This window comes from Tetrao urogallus (assembly GCF_951394365.1).
Source record: "Tetrao urogallus genome assembly, chromosome: 1".
NCBI lineage: Eukaryota > Metazoa > Chordata > Aves > Galliformes > Phasianidae > Tetrao > Tetrao urogallus.
This window is the reverse complement of record NC_136813.1, coordinates 144,684,271-144,703,457: the sequence shown is the minus strand read 5'-3', so window position 1 is coordinate 144,703,457 and position 19,187 is coordinate 144,684,271. Positions and strand designations below refer to the sequence as shown.

General features: G+C 51.2%; 1 protein-coding gene across 1 annotated transcript; it reads right to left on the bottom strand.

The window, feature by feature from the left end:
• Window positions 1–42: 42 nt before the first annotated feature.
• LOC306944345 (lethal(3)malignant brain tumor-like protein 2) lies at window positions 43–18,018 on the bottom strand (the record flags this gene model as incomplete). The annotated part of the gene is made up of 22 exons (XM_079532838.1): window positions 43–100; window positions 2,303–2,457; window positions 2,568–2,720; window positions 3,444–3,542; window positions 3,677–3,827; window positions 4,124–4,184; window positions 4,398–4,520; window positions 5,474–5,539; window positions 6,292–6,526; window positions 6,903–6,985; window positions 7,778–7,925; window positions 9,129–9,233; window positions 9,735–9,814; window positions 10,102–10,333; window positions 11,298–11,386; window positions 12,018–12,152; window positions 12,928–13,045; window positions 14,402–14,481; window positions 14,774–14,897; window positions 15,226–15,359; window positions 15,588–15,864; window positions 17,986–18,018. The coding sequence occupies 22 exons, from the start codon at window positions 18,016–18,018 to the stop codon at window positions 43–45; spliced, it is 2,739 nt and encodes a 912-aa protein (XP_079388964.1).
• Window positions 18,019–19,187: the final 1,169 nt, after the last annotated feature.

Here is a 19,187-nt window from a genome sequence, read left to right as displayed (position 1 = left end):
GTGGATGACGCAGCCACTGTGACACCACACTGCAGTGTCACCTCACAGAGAATGAATGATGCGCCCCGGGCTGGGGGCCAGGCAGGTCCCCAGGGCAACCCTGCAGGCCCTCAAACACAGCACGTTTTTGTGACGCAATCGGCTCTGGGGTTCCGGTTCCATGCTGACGCAGGGAATCACCTCAGCAGGTGATGGAGAGCCCCTGCCAGGGAGCAGCTGCTGGGCACCGTTGCCCGGCATTGTCTTAGTGACTGGGGACTCCATGCCGGGAGGCACTGAGGCCCCCATCTGCTGCCCGACAACCTCTCCACAGAGCTCTGCTGTCCACTAGGGGCACATGGTGTCAGAGACATTAGAGAGACTCCACCGCATCTGATCAAAAATGAATACACTAATACCAGGAAAAAAAACTTCTTTATGGTGAATGTAACGGAACAGCGGAACGGGCTGCCCAGAGAGGTTTGGGGTCTCCTTCTGTGGTGACAATCAGAACCTGCCTGGACACATTCGTGTGTGACCTAATCTAGGTGTTCCTGCTAAGGCGGGGGGATTGGACTGGATGATCTTTCAAGTTCCCTTCCAATCCCTGACATTTAGTGAAACTGTGAATACACAGGATGGTGTATGTTGGTCCTGTCAGGAATTCGGTGCAAATCAGACAGACAAAGTATTGTGTAAGGGGCTGCAGCTGAGTGAGTAAGGAGAGGGGCATTATCAAACTTGAGGATTCCTTGGCATTTTGTGGTGACAAATACTGCAAATACAAATATGAAATCCATTAGGTCAGTTAGCAGCAGAAGAAACACTTGGGTCCATATTTAGGGTCATTATCAAATCTGCTTCAAACGTAGATGCAGTCGGCTTAATGCCATGCCTCTCCTCCCGTCAGTGTGTACGTATGCACGTGCATACACAAGCACAGAAAACACGCATACCAATTATTTGCATGTGGAAATGCAGCCAGGTGAGCTCTGCAATGGCATGAAGGCACACAAACAGGCATGTGTGAAAATGAGGGTAAAAAAAGCTCCCTTTAAACACTGGATTTGGAGACTGACCTCCCAGTGCTGTTTCCTTGGCCTAATTCCCTATGGCGAACACCAGCAGGAGCAGATTTCCAGCCCAGCTGCAGCAGCTGACAGCTCTGCCTGTGGCCTGGATTTAAATTGCTCTGGACGACCCCACATACCAGCATAGGTTAGGGACTGATCTGTTGGAGAGCAGCGTAGGGGAAAGGGACCTGCGGGTCCTGGTGGACAGCAGGGTGACCATGAGCCAGCACTCTGCCCTTGTGGCCAAGAAGGCCAACGGCACCCTGGGACATACTAGAAGGGGCATGGTTAGGAGGTCAAAAGAGGTTATCCTGCTTCTCTACTCTGCCCTGGTGAGACCGCATCTGGAGTATTGTGTCCAGTTCTGGGCCCCTCTGTTCAAGAAGGACAGGGAACTGCTTGAGAGAGTCCAGCACAGAGCCACAAACATGACCAAGGGACCAGAGCATCGCCCTTACGAGGAAAGTCTGAGGAAGCTTTGGCTTGGAGGAGACTGAGAGGTGACCTAATGAACGCTTATAAATATGTAAAGGATGTCTGTCAGGAGGATGGAGCCAGGCTTTTCTCAGTGACATCCAGTGACAGGATAAGGGCAATGGGTACAAGCTGGAACATGAGAGGTTCCACACGAATGCTGGAAAAAAAACTTCATGGTGGTGGTAACAGAATATTGGAACGGGCTGTCCAGAGAGGTTCTGGGGTCTCCCTCTGTGGAGACATTCAAAACCTGCCTGGACACATTCCTGTGTGACCTAATCTAGGTGTTCCCAGCAGGGGGATTAGATTAGATGAGCTTTAGAGGTTTCTTCCAATCCCTGACATTTGGTGACTGTGATTCTGTAACTGGTATGGAGAAGAGACAGCAGCTATTAAAATAAAGACTTGGTAAAAAAAAAAAAAAAAAAAAAAAAAAAGTACTATTTATATGTATATATATTTTTATTTATTTATAATAAATGATACAATTTTTAAGCTCATCTTCTCTTTTCTCGTTCTCTTTTCTCCTTTTCTCCTTTCAAATTTCCCTTTTCATTCCCTTTTTTCTTCCCTGCTCCTTTCCTCTCCTCCCTCCCTTCCTTATCCTTTCTTCTTTTTTCTATTGGCTCCATCGCTGAAGACAAAATTCTCTTATTCTCCTCCATGTCTCACTAGAAAAAGGAGAGTCGCAACTTGAGACTATTCACAACAAAGAAAAGCTGCCTCCTCCCTGGATTCCTCTGCAGCAACAGCAAAGGCGGGAGTGCCAGTACCTGTCTGTTGGCCCACGCGGCCGGGAGAAGTTGTTCATCACGGCCTCAGTGTGACAGCGGGTGAGGATGACCACCGCCTGGCACAGGAAGGGCAGGAACGTGCTCTGCTGCGCAAACGATGTGATGCTGCGCAGGATGTAGAGGAGCGGTGGCACCTGAAAGAAGAAGGGGAGAAAGAATGACTTGCTGCATCCTGGACTCTGCAGGGCCTAGCTGTGTGCACTGGCCAGAACAAGTCCAAGACACGGGGGAGAAAGTCTCTTACGTTCCAACTGATGTCCTTCCCGTGCATCTGCAGGAAGGTGGTCATCCACTTCCCACACGCACGCACGCGCACTCCGTTGGCTTTCCGGATGGCCTCCTTGATGGCCGCCATGAAGTCAACGGTGCGTTCGACGGGGAAGTTTCTGCACACAATCTGCAGAGAAAGGAGAAGCGGGAGAGATCCCATCACTGCTCTGCTGCAGCTCTTCCAAACACCAAGCAGTCTTGAGGGCATTCTCAGCTCAGCGGCTTGCCGCTCATTCAGGCGGCAATCACAGCGCTCCTGCTGTCTGTACCCTGCTGTTTATACGGAAGGCGGTTGAGCCTTCTCTCAGCTTCTGCACCCATGCTGTTTGCTTACATGCAAAGCCTACCTCCCAGCAGCCACAGTCACACATGCACACAAACACACACACACAAACGCACATCATGGCATCAGCTCCTTGCACTGGGTGCCTGAAGGCCAGACATAGCTCAGAGCCTCCTGTTACTGGCCGAGAAAAGCAGTCTCAGGGTGACAGCTCAGTCTGGAAATGGTGTCAGAGGCTGGGGGCAGCGTAGGGCCGTGCAGAATTCTACGGACAGAGATCCCAGCACCCCTTCTTGGGTCCACTTACTCTTGCCATTTTGGACGTGGTCTGGAGCTGAGAGGCGATGCTGCAGGCATGCAGCCCCTCGCACAGGCTCTTGATGTCACCCGTCTCAATGACTGTGTTGGTCATTGGAAGTCATGTTGGTCATGGAAGAGGAGTGTGTGAATTTCCCCGAGTCCTGTGTGCTTCAGAGCACATTGGAGGAGAGAGCTGGGGTCTTGGAATGGGACGAGGAAGACGTGGTGCAAGGGCAGGGAGCAGCAGCAGGGCAGAGCGTGACTTACTTTGGACATCCCTCTCACAGAGACGTCCAGTGATCCCAGGATGTCCATGCACAGCTCCTGCAGAGCTCCTTCTTCCTGGGCAGAAAGGTCTCCGGATGCCTGCACAACAGTTGTATTGAAACACTGGTTATGCTCAGTTCTCAGGAGGCTCAGGTGTGGCCCCAGCGGTGCTTCTGTGCCACCCTCCGAGCAGCACAGGTCTTCCAAAAGAAGATGCTGCCCACTGTCCTTACCCTTCTTGCCGTGGTGCGGCTGAACTCCCTGAAGATGTGCCCCACCACATCCCAGGCTGAGCAGCTCCAGGTGTTAGAACTGAGCAGCTCCTTGATGAAATAAAGAACAGCCGTCCTCACCTGCAAGGGGTCAATTGTGGGTGTGATTTTCCTGGTCAGAAGGCAAAGGGAAGCCACCTGCTCATCAGGGCAGCCCTTTGGGCACAAGCAGAGACAACAAGAGCAGAGGAGAAGCTTTGGCTTCTGACATGAGGGCCAGGCCTTAGCACCAGGCTGTGTGCTTTCCAGGCACAGCACAGGGACCTGCCCGCTCCACTCTGCCTGCTCTCCCCACAGGAGCCATCAGGACCGTGTGGCCAATGCTCCAGCACCTCTCTAGTCACCCCAGCCCTGCCTGTGCTGGCAGCAGCATCACCACCCCAACAGCACTTTCCCAAACCAGCTCACCCGGATGCTGGGGTCATTGCACAGACGCTGCTGGTTTCTTCTTTCACCTGCACCGCAATGACTAGCAAAGGAAAAAGAGAAGGGGAAATCAATACAGGGAAAGCCAGTCTGGTCGACCTTCTATCTGTCCACGCAAAGGTGAAATTAAGCCTTTACGACCAACAGCAACTCTTCTGAGACCCCACCCCATGCACACCAAGCACCCTACCCAACCCCCTTCCCCAGCACCAGAGAGCTGCACATTGCTGCAGGGTCAAGTCACGCATTCCCTTACTCTCGTCAGGTGCTGGATCTGGCAAAGCTTTGCTGCAAGCTTTTGCTTCTCGCTTTAGCCGTGAGACGGGAGGCTTCTTGACCGTCTGCTTGATGGTGCGGCTTTTGGCAGGTAACTTTTGTCCTTAAGAAAGAGATAACAAAGCATAGGAAAATGTGCACTTCTTTCCCCTGGTAGATCAGCACCCCAGCTCCACTGAGAAGCCACAGGCCAGGGACCAGCGCAACCAACCAGCAAACTACACCATCATCAGCTGCCAACTGGTTACTTAAAAAAAAAAAAAAAAAAAAAAAAAAGGAAAGTAGCTACTGAAGAAGAACTCTACATTCATCATTTCAACATATGCTCCGCCGTGTTGTCCTTCGTTAGAGATAATGGACTTCAGCATGTGCCAAAATTCCCAGGAGCTGGTCCTGTTGGAGTCCATCCAAGATTTGCTTACCTGTCTGGGTCTAGCCCTAAGAAATGGGCACGGTGGCTCCAGGGCATGGACACTGTAGCATTGATATTTTCAATTTTAGCTGACCTTTTTACTTAGGTTCAGTGTCTGTGTACTCTTTAGACGTCCATTCCTCTCCACCCCCCAGGAATGAACTCCTTGCCCGTCTATGCATGACTTGCCATATCTACTGCAACGACAGCAACGAGGACAAGGTAGAACAGCGACACGGTCCAGCCCCACTACTGGCCTCTTCAGCCATCTTAAGGCTTTCTTTCCTTCAGCACAAAGCAGCCAGGGCTGCTTTCTGGCTGCCCTCCAGCTGTGGCCAAGAAACTCCCTCTTACCACAGACATGGTGGGAAAGCAGCACACCTCACGCCTGCAAACAAGCGCCATTTGTACCTCAGCCAACAGAAAAGACTGTGAGACAGAGCCTTCCCACACACGCACAGCGCTCTGCTCTTGGGTAATGGGGGCGAGTAAGAAGGATGAAGCTGAGCTGTCACACCCAGAGCTGACTGAGAGCAAACACAGCAAGACGAGGCCTCTCTCTCCTGCTCTGATCATACACAGGGTTCCTCTCACTGGGCCCAGCCTGCGAGCGAGCGGGAGGGCACTAATCAAACATCACTCACTCTTCTTTCCATAGGGTTTCTTCCTCTTCTTGGGCACCTCCTTGGCCTTCACTGGAGTTGTGAGCTCTGCCATAGAGACGAGAGGGAAACGAAAGCCAAGTCCCACAACCAGTAGGTAACTGGGATGAAGTGATATAAGCGAGAAACAAGATACACCCGTCCCCCCGAGTCAGCGCCCTCTTCCCCAGACAACCGGCTGAGGGGAAAGCAAGGCCCTAGTGCAGCTGTTGTCTGTGCTTCCACGTGAGGGCACAGGGTGACAGGCTGGGGCAGCACAGGGGAGAGAGGCCTAGTGCGCGTTGGGCAGGAACAGGCAGAGAAAATGAGCTCTGTAGCTTGGATGCAAAAGGAAGTCATCTGCAGAGGTGAGGCAATGGCCTCCCTGTGACAAGGAAAGGAACAAACTCTTGAGAGGGAAACTCTTACCTTTCACAGAGTCAGAGAAATTATGAGATAAGGGAGCGGTGCCCGAGGTGCCCCTGCTACCTGGCTAAGGCTGTAGTGTGCTTAGTAAGAGGGAGCTGTGCAGGGACAGGACCACCTGAACTCGGCCCAACTTCAGCACAAGCAGGTCTCTGTTGGTGTGCAGGTGGGGATGCCGAGGGGAACCTGAGCCAACCGCAAACCTCAGCTTGTTTTCTCCTCACCACAGACTCCTTCCTCTGCCACTTGCAAGCTTGTGCGGCTGCACAGAAGGACTTGTGGGAGCCAGCACAGCCCAAGCTGTCAAACGGGCCAAAACGACGAGCCGCTCACAGAGAAGGAGGGAGGACACCTTTGCCTCCAGCATTAGAAACCAGAGTCAAGTCTTCACTCACCTGGAACAACAGGCGGCTGAAGCTGGTAACCTGTCAGCTCGCACCACCCCACAGGATAGATGTCTGGAGACTCACAGTCCACCCACTGGTCATACTCGTTGTCCCAGCCATCAAAATGGATGCTGAGCAGACGGTGCACTACACGCTTCACCGTGGCCACACATATGAGCCGGGGTTCCATCAGATCCACTGCTTCCACCTTCATGCCTGCCTTGAAGCCGTGGTTTGGGCAGTCCTGAGTGCATTAAAAAGATAAAGGAAAACTCAAGACAATTGCATCCAGACCAAAGCCATACTGGATATACAGCAGTTCCCTACAACAGCTACAGGCTTGCCTACAGCAAGCAGAAAGAAAAAGCCCACTCTCAAGCCTGAACACAGGCAGAAATTGCTGACGGAGGCTGTAGGATCTCCCTCCCTCTCTCCCTGCAGACCTTCAGAAGCCATCTGGACGTGGGCCTACGCACCCTGCTCTAGGTGTCCCTGCTCAAGCAGGTTGGACCAGATGGACGCAGAAGCCCCTTCCAGCCTCAACCACTCTACAACACACAGAACTCTTGTGGCCTTTCTTGCTGACTACAAACACATCTCTTCTCCTGGGCAGCACTCACTGTGTTGAAGAGCCGTGCCGCAACAGATCTGGATTTTGTCATTTCCAGGTAACTTTCCCAGTTGAAAGTCTTTGCATCTTGGCCTGAAGGAGGAAGAAGAGGTCAGAGAAAAAACACAACCACCGGGCAGATCAGCTGAGAGAAAAGGCAAGAAAGAAGCACAGTAGCTGCCTCCAAAGCGTGTAAATCTGATTTGGACATACTCTTAGAGTACAGATTCCATGGCAGTCCAGCACCTCCCTCCAGTGGGCAGAGAGAAAAGATGCAACACCCATGTCCATCATATATCAGACCACAGAAATAGGTGAGGAGAAACAATCAAGAAGGGATTTGATCGCACATCGAAAGCAAACCACTCAAAGCAATCTTTATCCCACCCACAGCAACATCAAAGGAAGACAGAATAGCACTACACAAAACGCTGCAACACAAATTCAGAGTAGGCCTTTTTGGGCATGGCCAGGTGAGGCAGTAAAATCCACTCTCAGAGGGATGGCATATCAGACTCCATTTGTTTGTGCAAGAAGAGGTGGCTCCTGCCATTTCTAGTGGTCCGAGTCACAGAGCAATAGCTCTCGTTATCACTTCCCAGCGTTGTTATCCTTTACACCGCTGGTTATTCACCTGGAATTGTACACCTGTCCCCACGATCCTTCAGGTGCTAAACTAACAGTGATGCCCTCTGGAGACGTGCCTTCATTTCACCAAGACTCGGTACTGAGGGAGAGCTTTTCCTCCAGTCAGCTGTATCTCAAAAACCAGGAAGGGTGGAACTCAGAGGTTTTGATTCATCTCAATCTGCCGCTTCCCAGAAAAGCCCAGTCCAGCAGATTCTGCGCACAGGTTTTTGCCACAGGCCAGAGTCCAAATCTCACCTTTTGGAGGGGTCAGATCAATGTTGTTCTTCTGACAGAAGTTGGCAGGGAAGATGGCATGTGAGGAAGCATGATAGCAGAACCAGTCAGAGCCATCATCAGATGTGGCTCCATCAATGCTGATCATGAGATATCCATCCAGGAGCACCTGAGATAGGAGTGAAAGGCAAAAGTGCTCTACAGTCTCTCCTTTCAAAAGATCTCACAGCACCCACAGCTGAACCACCATTGCCACTAGACAGTGAAATGCAGTAGATTTTACTATATTTTACTATATTTTGATATATTTTACTATATGCTCCAGGATCCACAGAAGCTTCTCCTGATACGTCAGCCAGCATAAGCTAATCCTCAGAGCAGCAACTGCTGCAGGACTGGAACTGACACTATCAGCTTTATGATCAGGGCTCCGCCATAAAGCTTGAGAGCTCTGCTGTCCCCCAAAACCAGATCCTACTGGCAGCCCAGAGCCCCCTCTACACCGGACACACTGGCAGTTTGTTACTGGCCTGAAGGGAAGGTCACCCAATCCAGCTGTAGGCAGCTACTGACAGCAGTGAGACTCCTTTCCTAACGTCCACCGCAGCTAATTAGTACTGACAAAATGTTGTAAGCACAACTGCCCCCAGCCTCTCAGCATTCTGAAGAGCTGGCTAAAGGGAATATTTTCCAGTCAGAAGTTTTTTGGATTCCCCCTGCCAGACCCCAGGTATCACAGCCTTCTGCTTGGGGTTCTGTTACAGCAGTTCCCTTCTTGAGGGAAATCCCAAGGAAACCCGCTTTGGGAGATGCAGAGCACCCTCGTGAGGAAACCTGGAGGAGCAATTTACTTTCCAGTACCAGCCCAGAAGGAAAGCCCACCCACTATCACCTCATCAGCAGAGATAGGCACAGATGCATTTATCCCCAGCTTCCCAAACCTATGAATGCTGCCCATTAAAAGATATATGCCACTACCCTTCATCACTTCTCTTTCCTCAAGGCAGCACTACAGATGGCTCTCCTTACTGCAGATAGGATCTTTCCTACAGCATGCCCAGGTGTGAAGGTTGTTGCCAGTCACACACCTTGGACAGTTAGCTCATAGATCACACATGCTCATCTTCTTGCTGTTCAGGTAGGTGTGAATGGCCAGCTACTGATCTCATCAGCCTGCCAGACCTCTGAGCTAATGCCCCAGTTCACACCCTCCATATCCTAGCTGCCCACCTTTCTCTTGACAGCTCCACTTTACAGCTCTCCTGTCTCCCAGGCAAAATTCTACCCAGTCCTATCCATTTGCAAAGACCTGAGGAAAGGCTGGAATAAAGCCAGATAAAGCCAGAAGACCTCTTCCCCACCCAAAACTTACCTTGCAAACAGTGGCCACACAAATGTTGCCCAGATTCAGAGGGTCAATGGCCTCCAGTTTCATGCCTTCCTCAAACCAGCCACCTTCAGCATATACAGCACGAACCTACAGGAGAGCCCACAACACCACGTACTGTCAGGGGTGTGGGACAGCCCCATCCTGACACCAGCTGCCCCAGATGCAAACCGGATCAACACAAGAAGGGAGGGGAAATAAAGAACTAAAATACAATGTAAAGAGGCAGACAGCACAATACTGCCCTTATGACAGCAAGTTGCTGCCAAGACTCAGGCCAGACCGAGCATCTGGCTATTGCTCTGCAGCACTCTCCTTCTGATCTCAGGCCCCACCTCTTTACTCCTACACAAAACTCTGAGCATCTGCTCACTGCTCAGTTGAGCTCCTCCATCTGATGCCATCTTTCACTTTTCCTGTCTTATTATTCTGACTTTCCCCTGCCTTGACACCCCAAATACTTCACTGTCCTATAGCTGTGAGGGGAACAGACCAATCACCCTTAACTGCCCACAAAGCAACATATACTCAAGGAAGTGGCATCACTGCTCCCTGTGTTGTAGCCATGGCAGAAAACAAGACCTGTCCTACCTTCTTAAACAGGTAGGGAACAGCATCGCAGTAAATCTTCCGGAAGGTGGGGTGGTTTGCCATGTCACTGCGCTTTTCTTCTGGAAGGAATGGGGGAAAAAAAACACAAAAGAAGTGAGAAACCTGCAGCAAATGCAGCAAGAAAACATGCTGGCTATCAGTTATCTGTGAGAACTCAAAAGCTAAACAAGATCAGATCAGATGAATAAAAACAGGTCAATCCCTCTCCATCTTCCTCTAACAGGCTGTGATACAGAGCTCATACAAAAACAAATGCCTGATCTTCCACCACGATGGGACTGGTGTTAACAGTAGAGCCGGGCAGCAATAGCAAACCAAAAGATGCATGTGGGAGCCTGATCCCTACCTGTCTTCTTCATGCTGTGGCCCACTCTCCGTGACCAGCCCACAGGATGGATGAGGGGACTCCACATGTGGCACCAGAAGTCATCATCGCTGTCACCATCTTCATAGAGGAGTCTCAGTCTACCCCCGATGACAGTGTCCACCACTGCCATGCGTGTCTGGGACACGTGGTTCTTATCCACCACCTCCACCCGCATGCCCTGCCGGAACGGGTACTTCATGCTCTCTGCCATCTGGCAACAAGAAGAAGAGGTGAGGCGATTGCACACAGTGCCTTCCTTCCCCAGAGACTTCAAAGAAATGGCTTTCCCCTTCACACACACTCTGCTCAGCTCATTTCACTGCCCAAAGCTGCCCAAATCTCTGGCAAGTGTTGCATGGGGCTGAATTCATCAGAGGCACAGGGAGCTGCCAGCCCCACAACACGACAGCATGGCTGGGCACATCCACCTTAAAGCTCCCTTGGTCCTGTGGCTTTACAACAGGTACCGCAGACCAGGAGCCATGCTTAGCCAGCATGTGGAATATTATGCAAGGTGAGAAAAATATCACTTCTCTGTTCAGCAGGAACTGAATGGGGAGTTGCGTGCCTTTTTCAGCCCTAAGAGAGGCCATAAAGGTTTCCAGGGTGGGAACAGAGAGGTACAGCTTCCCAAAGGATAACAGGATTTTCAGTAGACTTCAAGAGGTCAGGTCCTTATTTTCGCTATCTTACTGTGACCAAAGGTTGAGCAACATGATAAACCACCTGCCAACTCTACCTCCAACACTGGACTTATGCTACAGACAGACCCAATGAGTCACTGGCTGCCTGCTGATGGACTATTTGGAGACCTGCAACTTGTTGATAACAGCCTATCTGTACTCACCTGCAAATACCAAAGGCACTTATAGAACACCTGACTTTTTGGCACTGGAGATCTCAGAGTGCTATAGAATTACTCAGAGCACTCTCAATGGACTCTGACACTTCAATCAGCCTAAACTGAATGCCCATCTTTGAAGGGAAGCTGCTCCCCATTTCTGCTCATCAGGTGGGAGTGGAATGCTGGGAGAAGAAACACACAGACAACATCTGCCTGCCTCCACCACCTTCCATAGCGTGAGCTCTCTGCTGTGTTCCAGGAACAAGCAGCAAAAACCATCTCAGCTTCCTGAGAAGCAATAAAGGAAGCACCGCCTTCACCAAGGTCTCACCTTGATGTGGAAATCCACCGGGATGGTCCTGGCTCCCACCAATTTTTTCATGAGGTAGCTTCTCCAGTCAGTGTACTTGGCATGGATAGCTAGACATGCAGAAGGGAAAAAGCATATCTTTATGACCAAAGGACTGTGCTACACCCCTCCTCTTCAGTGAGGAGAGTTCATCTGTACGAGAAGGCTTTCACACTCCAACACTCTCTCTGCTCTCACACAGACTCTGCTCTGCAGCTCACCCTCACGATGGCCTGTGAGGGATCACCACCACAGAAGGGACTGCGCCAAGCTGACATCCAGCTCCACCCATCTGGATGTGGAAGTGGTATTACAGGGAACATGGAAGTCATACCAAACAAACCCACTTGCCAGAATCTTGCTAAACTAGCCTCCTTCTCCTAACTGCTAGCTGAGCAAGAACTGGAGCCAGTGTGTTGCTCAGAAACAGCATCCAAGATGAACCCCCAAAAACTAAACATAGTTTCTGTGAAGGTCAGAAGGAAGAAGGACTACATTCATTAGGATCCCTTCACAGATGTGACACAGCAGCTCGGCACCCAGCAGCCCCCTGGGTCAGCCACAGGGAGATGCAGGGTGAACAACCCCAACTGTCACAGCAGAGCACAAGTAGAGCTGTGCGTAGGAGCGCCCATCCCACTGTACCATGCATAACCAAAGGCAGCCAAGCCAGTGTTCTGGGCTCTCTTGTCCCACACTCACTTTGTGGTGGCACCAGGATCTTGCTGTTGATGGCACACCAGCCGATGGGATGAATATCCACTGTGCCTAAATTGCACCAGAAGTCATGGCCATCATCATTCTCAAAGCCCTCATATCGCAGAAGGGCCCTGTATCCTGTCAGGATAGAGAAGACAACCAGAGAAAGGCATCAGGGACATAATTTCTCTTCTCTGTCTTGGGTACTACAGGTTTCTTCCCTACAACAAGGAATTCAGAACTCCGCACAGGTTATCAGAGCTTCTCCAACCATTATGGAGCTGGAACAGTCCTTGCAAAGGACCCCAGCAACCAGAAAAGGAAGCAGATGCTGTTCTCCTCCCTCTTCTGTACCACGGTATTTCCTGTTCCAAAATCCCTCAGCAATTTCTTTCTATGAAGAAAGTTGAGGGAACTGGACTTGTTTAGCTTGGAGAAGAGAAGGCTCTGGAGGGACCTCATTTTGGCCTTCCAGTTCTTGAAGGGAGCTTATGAATGGGAGGGGGAACGGCTGTTTACAAGGGCGGGTAGCGATAGGACAAGGGGGAATGGTTTTAAACTGAAACAGGAGGTTTAGGTTAGATATTAGGGGGAAGTTTTTTACCCAGAGGGTGGTGATGCACTGGAACAGGCTGCCCAAGGAGGCTGTGGATGCCCCATCCCTGGAGGCATTCAAGGCCAGGCTGGATGTGGCTCCGGGCAGCCTGGTCTGCTGGTTGGTGACCCTGCACATAGCAGGGGGTTGAAACTCAATGACCACTGTGGTCCTTTTCAACCCAGGCCATTCTGTGATTCCATGAATTGCGGAGCTCCAAAGAGCTGATGCTTTACATGACCAGCTATGTTCTTCTCACTCAAGTTTCCCCCAGCAGTCAGCTGTGCCTGGCTGTTGGCATTTGCACTGGAGGCATACCTACAGTCTGGATGACGGATGCAATCCAGTACACTCGGCTGGGGAGCACAGCATCACTGTTCAGCACCTCCACTTTCATACCTTTCACCACGTCATCCCACTGATCAAAGAGCGGCACCTAAAGAGTAGAGGCAGCCACAATGGCAAAGGGACATTGGCAGTCTGAGCACTTTCACCTTAGACAAAAGGTTTGCATGCTTCATCCCTCCTGTACCTGCCAGCAGCAACCAAACCGTGACCAACATTTCATTGGGGTGTTTATAGAAGATCCCAAGAGGTAGAAAAGTAGTATTTCATTGCTGGCTGTTCTACCATCTCAAATTAGGAGAGCTGCTCTGAAAGTAACGCCTCCTCCTTTATTACTTGGCCCACAGTGATATAGCAGCAGAGGCTGTACCTTCCTGCCAACATTCCATCCCATTCTGTTGCCGCGTGACAGAGGGCAGCAGAGGGGCAGTTTGACAAAATGACATCTGACATGCAAGTGTGGATGAAGCAAAGGTGTGTCACTGAATTCCTCCATGTGCAAAAAACTGCACCCACTGACATTCCTTGATGATTGCTGAACAGTTGCAGAGAGTAAACAGTGCATGTGAGCATAGTGAGGTGTGGGTACTGCATTTCAGCACAGGAGACAGCAATGTGAAAGACAAGCCAGGTCCCAGATAGCCATGTATTGCTGCCACACCACAAAATGAAGAGTGTCTCCATCAGCTCATCGCTAGGATTCAGCTAATGGCGGTGACCAGGTTTTAGAGTGCTTTGTAGTTGGGAATTTGCTCTACCAAATACTGTTCTTGTGCTCTTTGCATCTTTTGTAGTTTCCATGCAACTAAGAGGCATTGCTTTTCAGGGTGACCTATCTTGCTGCCATTCTATAATATCAAAATCCCAAATCATCAATAAAATTGCCATCATCTTCCTGATCTATACTCAAAAAAACCAATTTTGTTAATACTAATCACAGATCAAAACGCTAAAAAAAAAAAAAAAAAAAAAGAAGCAAAAACAAAACACAGAACAAATTATTTTAACAGAGAGAGAATATAGCTGCTGCTATCCTTCCATTTTTTCTGCCTTGGCTCCTTGGCTCACAGGGCTTGCCAATCACTGTCAGAGGAAGCAGACCTGCTGGAGGAACACTTATTGCTCCTCCTTGCACATCACTGCGTGTGCTACTTACCCACAGAAATCACAGAGGCAGCTGGGAACTGTCTGCCATCCAACCCAGGCAAACCCACCCCAGTAAAGACACATCACCACTGGCAGTACTCCTCTGCTTCCACCCTTGAAATTAAAGGTTCCCCCCATGGGACTCCCTCCCACTCTTGGCTCTTGGTGAGAAACCCCAGCTCCCTTCCTCACAAACACTGCTCAAACAGGCCTCTCCCCACACCTCTCTCCACTCACCACCACAGAGCCCAGTGCATGCAACGTGTACCACGCACACTGGGAGGCACAGCAAACAACTCACGTGTTTGAAGCAGCTGACTGGAGCTGCCTTGAAGCCATGTTCCTGCAGGTACTTTCCCCAGTCAAAGCCCAGGACTAGTGCTACAAACACACAACAGAAGAAAGTAAGGCAAAGAGCTTTATCTAAAGCACACAGTACTCAATTATCTCCAGGCTACAACATGCCACCACGCCACCCAGTGAGCAGGGACTCTGTATTCCAGTGCATTTTCCCTGAAGGGCAGCTAGATCCCATAAGAGGTGTCACTTGCTCTTGAGAAATGGAGTTTTGGGGCCACCTCTGGGGCTCCAGCATCTCTGGAGAAATCAGAGTGAAGCATCTCGCAGTCACGCCTCCTACAGATGTACCTCCTCATGACTTGCCTACACTCACCATCCTGGCCTGTCAGCGTCCCATCTGCCAGCTGCCCTGTGCCCTGCGAATGGAGGAAGGCCCCGATCTTGGCAGACCAGGCTGCCTTGTGCAGGACTTTCGCTTTCTTCGTTGGCGGCTTCCCCTACAAAAGAAGGAACATTAGTGGAATAGGAAGAAAGAGAAGCTTGCAACTGGCCAGCAGGAGATGCACATCTCTCCAGAGACGGTTTTCAGGTTACTACAGTGCTCTCAGGAACTAGGAGATACAACAAATAAAATACAACTAGGTCCTTCCCCAGCTTCTAAGAAACAACACCTCTCAACTGGTATGCTTTTCCCTGGGGGCTTCATCGGAAATAAGAAACCACTGGTAAGAGCAACCTGAGACCTCACTAGGCAGCAAAAATCCATTCCTGTACACAGGGGCATTCTGCTCCATCCCTGGGGAAGGAGGATGGGTTTTGACTCACCTGCAGTCTGGCCAGGATGCTGGCCTTCTTGGAGTTCGAGGAGTAACTTCTGGAGCAGGAGACACTGCAGAAACGTTTGGTCTTGGAGAAGAAAGCCTCCCTGGTTCCCACAATCCCACACATCTCGCACACAGCTGAGAGGAAAAGCACAGGAACAGGAGCAGTTAGCAGGGTCTATGCTTTACAAGTGACAGATCTAAGCCCAGGCAATCCCCACTGCACATAGCCGGTCCCCCATGTAATCCAGAACCTGCAGTCTCAGTCCAGTTCTGCTCCCAGAGCATACTCAGAAGGAAATCACACACCCTTTGCTTTCCACCAGCCCTCATTCCTTCCATCACACACACCAGAATGGGCACTACCTGGCTCAGAGCCACTGTCTTCTGTAACCCGGCCCGTGGGTGGCTGGTGCACAGGGGAGAGTGGAAGATCTCCCAGTTCCCGATCTGCCACCTCATCATCACTAGATTCTTCCAGACAGGAGCTGCTGTCACTGCCCATGCTGCTGTTGTAGCTCTGGATGCTGTCATAGCCTCCAAAGATGTCCAAGTCATCCTCTTCCTCCTCTTCCTCCTCCTCCTCACCTTCCTCCTCCACCCTCTCCAAAGATGAAGTTTTGTTGCTAATGGAAGACACCACCTAAAAAAAGAAACTGACTGCTTTCAAACAGACATTTTATGCCAAACATTCACAAGTTTGCCTTCACTGCTGGGAGGCCTTCAGAGCCACAGAGAAGCCTTAGACTGTGCAAGAAATCCATGCAACAATCTCAAAATCAGGAGTTTAAGGAATCACACAACGGCCTGGGTTAAAAAGGACCACAGTGATCATCGAGTTTCAACCCCCGCTATGTGCAGGGTTTCCAACCAGCAGACCAGGCTGCCCAGAGCCACATCCAGCCTGGCCTTGAATGCCTCCAGGGATGGGGCATCCACAGCCTCCTTGGGCAGCCTGTTCCAGTGCATCACCACCTCTGAGTGAAAAACTTCCCCCTAATATCTAACCTAAACCTCCCGTCTCAGTTTAAAACCATTCCCCCTTGTCCTTTCACTATCCACCCTCATAAACAGTTGTTCTCCATCCTATTTATACAGTTCTTTCAAATATGGAGGCCACAATGATGTCCCCCCAGAGCCTTCTCTTCTCCAAGCTAAACAAGTCCCGTTCCATCAACTTCTCTTATAGAAGAGGTGCTGCAGCCCTCTCATCATCTTAGTGCTCTCCTCTGGACCCGCTCCAGGAGCTCCACGTCCTTCCTGTACTGAGGGCCCCAGGCCTGGACGCAGTACTGCAGATGGGGCCTCACAAGAGCTGAGTAGAGGGGGACAACCACCTCCCTGCTCCTCCTGGCCACCCCTTCTTTCATGCAGCCCAGAACACAGTTGGCCTACCGGGCTGCAAGCGCACACTGCTGGCTCATGTCCAGCTTCTCATCCATCAGGACCCCTATGTCCTTCTCTGCAGGGCTGCTCTTAAAGGGTTCTTCTCCCAGTTTGTAGAAATACGTGGGATTACCCCGGCCCAAGTGCAGCACCCTGCACTTGGCCTTGCTCCTCCTGCAACAAGTTCCCTTAGAGGAAGACTGTATGCTGTACGTTGCTTCCCAAGAGTAAAAAACACAGCCATGGAGCTGCAGTGACATAAAGTTTGAGGAAGGTGGGATGAATGCAGGGAACTTCACAGGCACACTGACAAAGACGGAAAGAGCCCGCGTCCTTCCAGCCACTGTCTCTTGCAACAACTGCACAGCAGTGCAGACACCATCATCAAAGCCACTGTGAGCTTCCCATCGAGTACCAAGTTACACGCTCTGGCCACCAAAACTAACAAAACATCAGATTTTAGGATATACTACTTCTCTTTTCTGGAAGAGTGGTCGGGCACTGGAATGGGCTGCCCAGGGAAGTGGTGGAGTCACTGACCCTGGAGGTGTTCAAGGAACGTTTGCATTTGGTGTTGAGGGACATGGTTTAGTAAGTACTATTGCTGACAGGTGGATGGTTGGGCTGGATAATCTCGAAGGCCTTTTCCAACCTTGGTGTTTCTGTGATCAGCTGGCCAACTTTTTTCAGAGTTGAGCTTATGTCCTTTGGAAACTGCATAAACCACAGCTGACCTCAGTTCAGAAGCTGTCTCAACAGGTCACCTTTTATTAAAGAGCCTTTCCCTACAACCACGTCTCTGCATCCGATCACACCTGGCATCCAGGCAGGCTCAGATCCTGAGCTGCTACCGGGAGAGCAGAGAGACGGGAACTGAAGGAAAGGAGCCGACCAGAAAAGCCTCAAGCTAAGAATAAGGGCAAAACAACCTGAGAAAACGTGTTCGGAATTCGCAAGACAGCAGCAAGAAGACAGCATCAACACAGCGAGCACTGCAAGGGGAGGCACTAGGAACTGTGCAGCTCAGCCCCTTCTGTGCTCTCACCTCCCTTCAGCTCGCAGGAAGCAAAGAACTTCGGATCGCTGCTCCGGAACCAAAAGGGCCTGAAAGCAGAGACGCGCTACCGAGCGGGAACACCCGCAGCGCCCCCGTCTCTTCCCCACCCTCACGGCCCGCTGAAGCCACACCGGACGCCACACGGGGAGGCGGACCGCCCGCAAACAGCCGTTACACGGCCGCCACAGCCCGCACCGCGCGCCTCCCGCGGGACACGAGGCGGCCCGGGCCCCGCAGCCTGTGCTGTGGGGCTTTGCACAGCGCTCCGCTGTCGGAGCAGGAGGCCTCTGGCGGCGCCGTCCCGACCCCACCGCCGCTCACCTCCCCCTGCTGCCGTTGCTGCTCCTGCTCCATGGCTCCCAGGACGCTAGCCCGCCTCACGCGCGTGGAGCACGTCCCCCCAGCAGCCGCGCATCTGATTGGCCGCAGGTGGAAGAAAAGAAGCCAATCAGCGAAGAGTTTGTTCCCCCTGCGCTCCCCGCGGGGCACGACGGGAGGCGTAGTTCGATTTCCGCGAGCAGGCGGAAGAGCGTGGCGCCTTACGGCGGCCGCACCGTTCCATGTTTCCCGCCTTCCAAAGAGCAGCTGGTGGTTCAACCTCAGCTTGCAATCATTTCATGCAAAGACAGCTTCCCTCCCCCCCACCGTAGAAAAGCGCCGTGGTCTTAGTTGACCCACTAGCAACATCCCTCCTTCCAGCTCCCAGTTAAGAGTAGGCAGGAAGCACTGTCTCTTCATATCTCTAGCATTTGTTGTCCTTCATGCCAAACTTTGGTTTGTCAACTTCAATGTGTTGGCACAGTAGATAGAAAAAAAAAAGAAAGAAAGAAAGAAAGAAAAAAGAATATTTCTTCTCTGCTAAGACCCAGTGGTGAGTATCTAAACAACAAGGGATGGCTGATAGGGAGAGGGAGGGATTGCTTCCCTCTACTCTGCCCTTGTGAGATTCTGTTTGGAGTACTGTGTCCAAGCCTGGGGCCCCCAGTACAGGAAGAACTGTTGGAGCAGGTCCAGAGGAGGGCCACGCCGATGCTTGGAGGGCTGAAGCACCTCTGCTATGAAGACAGACTGGGGGAGTTGGTCTTGTTTAGCTTGGAGAAGGCCTGCATTTTCCTTGGAAATTCTTACTTCCACTGAAAACTGCAAAAAGTATGTAAATGCTCCATCCCCACATCCAGCTCTCCTACATTTTTCACAGAAACATAGAATTATTTGAGTTGGAAGGGACCTTGAAAGCTCATCTAGTCCAACTCCCCAGCAGTGAGCAGGAATTACAGCTCGATCAGGTTGCTCAGAGGCCTGTTCAGCTCCTTCCCATACTGATATTGCTGTCCACCAAATCCTGCAGCGGTAAACGTGGGATTACTTTGTAGTTGATTCACTGGCTGGTTCTCTCAGGGGGAGATTCAATGCACCTATCCATGGTCATCATGACTGGGAGCTCCCTTCTTTAACATCCATTCCCATTTCAAGACCACTGTACAAGTCAGTGACCCATGGGCTCACCGAACAATGTTTTGACC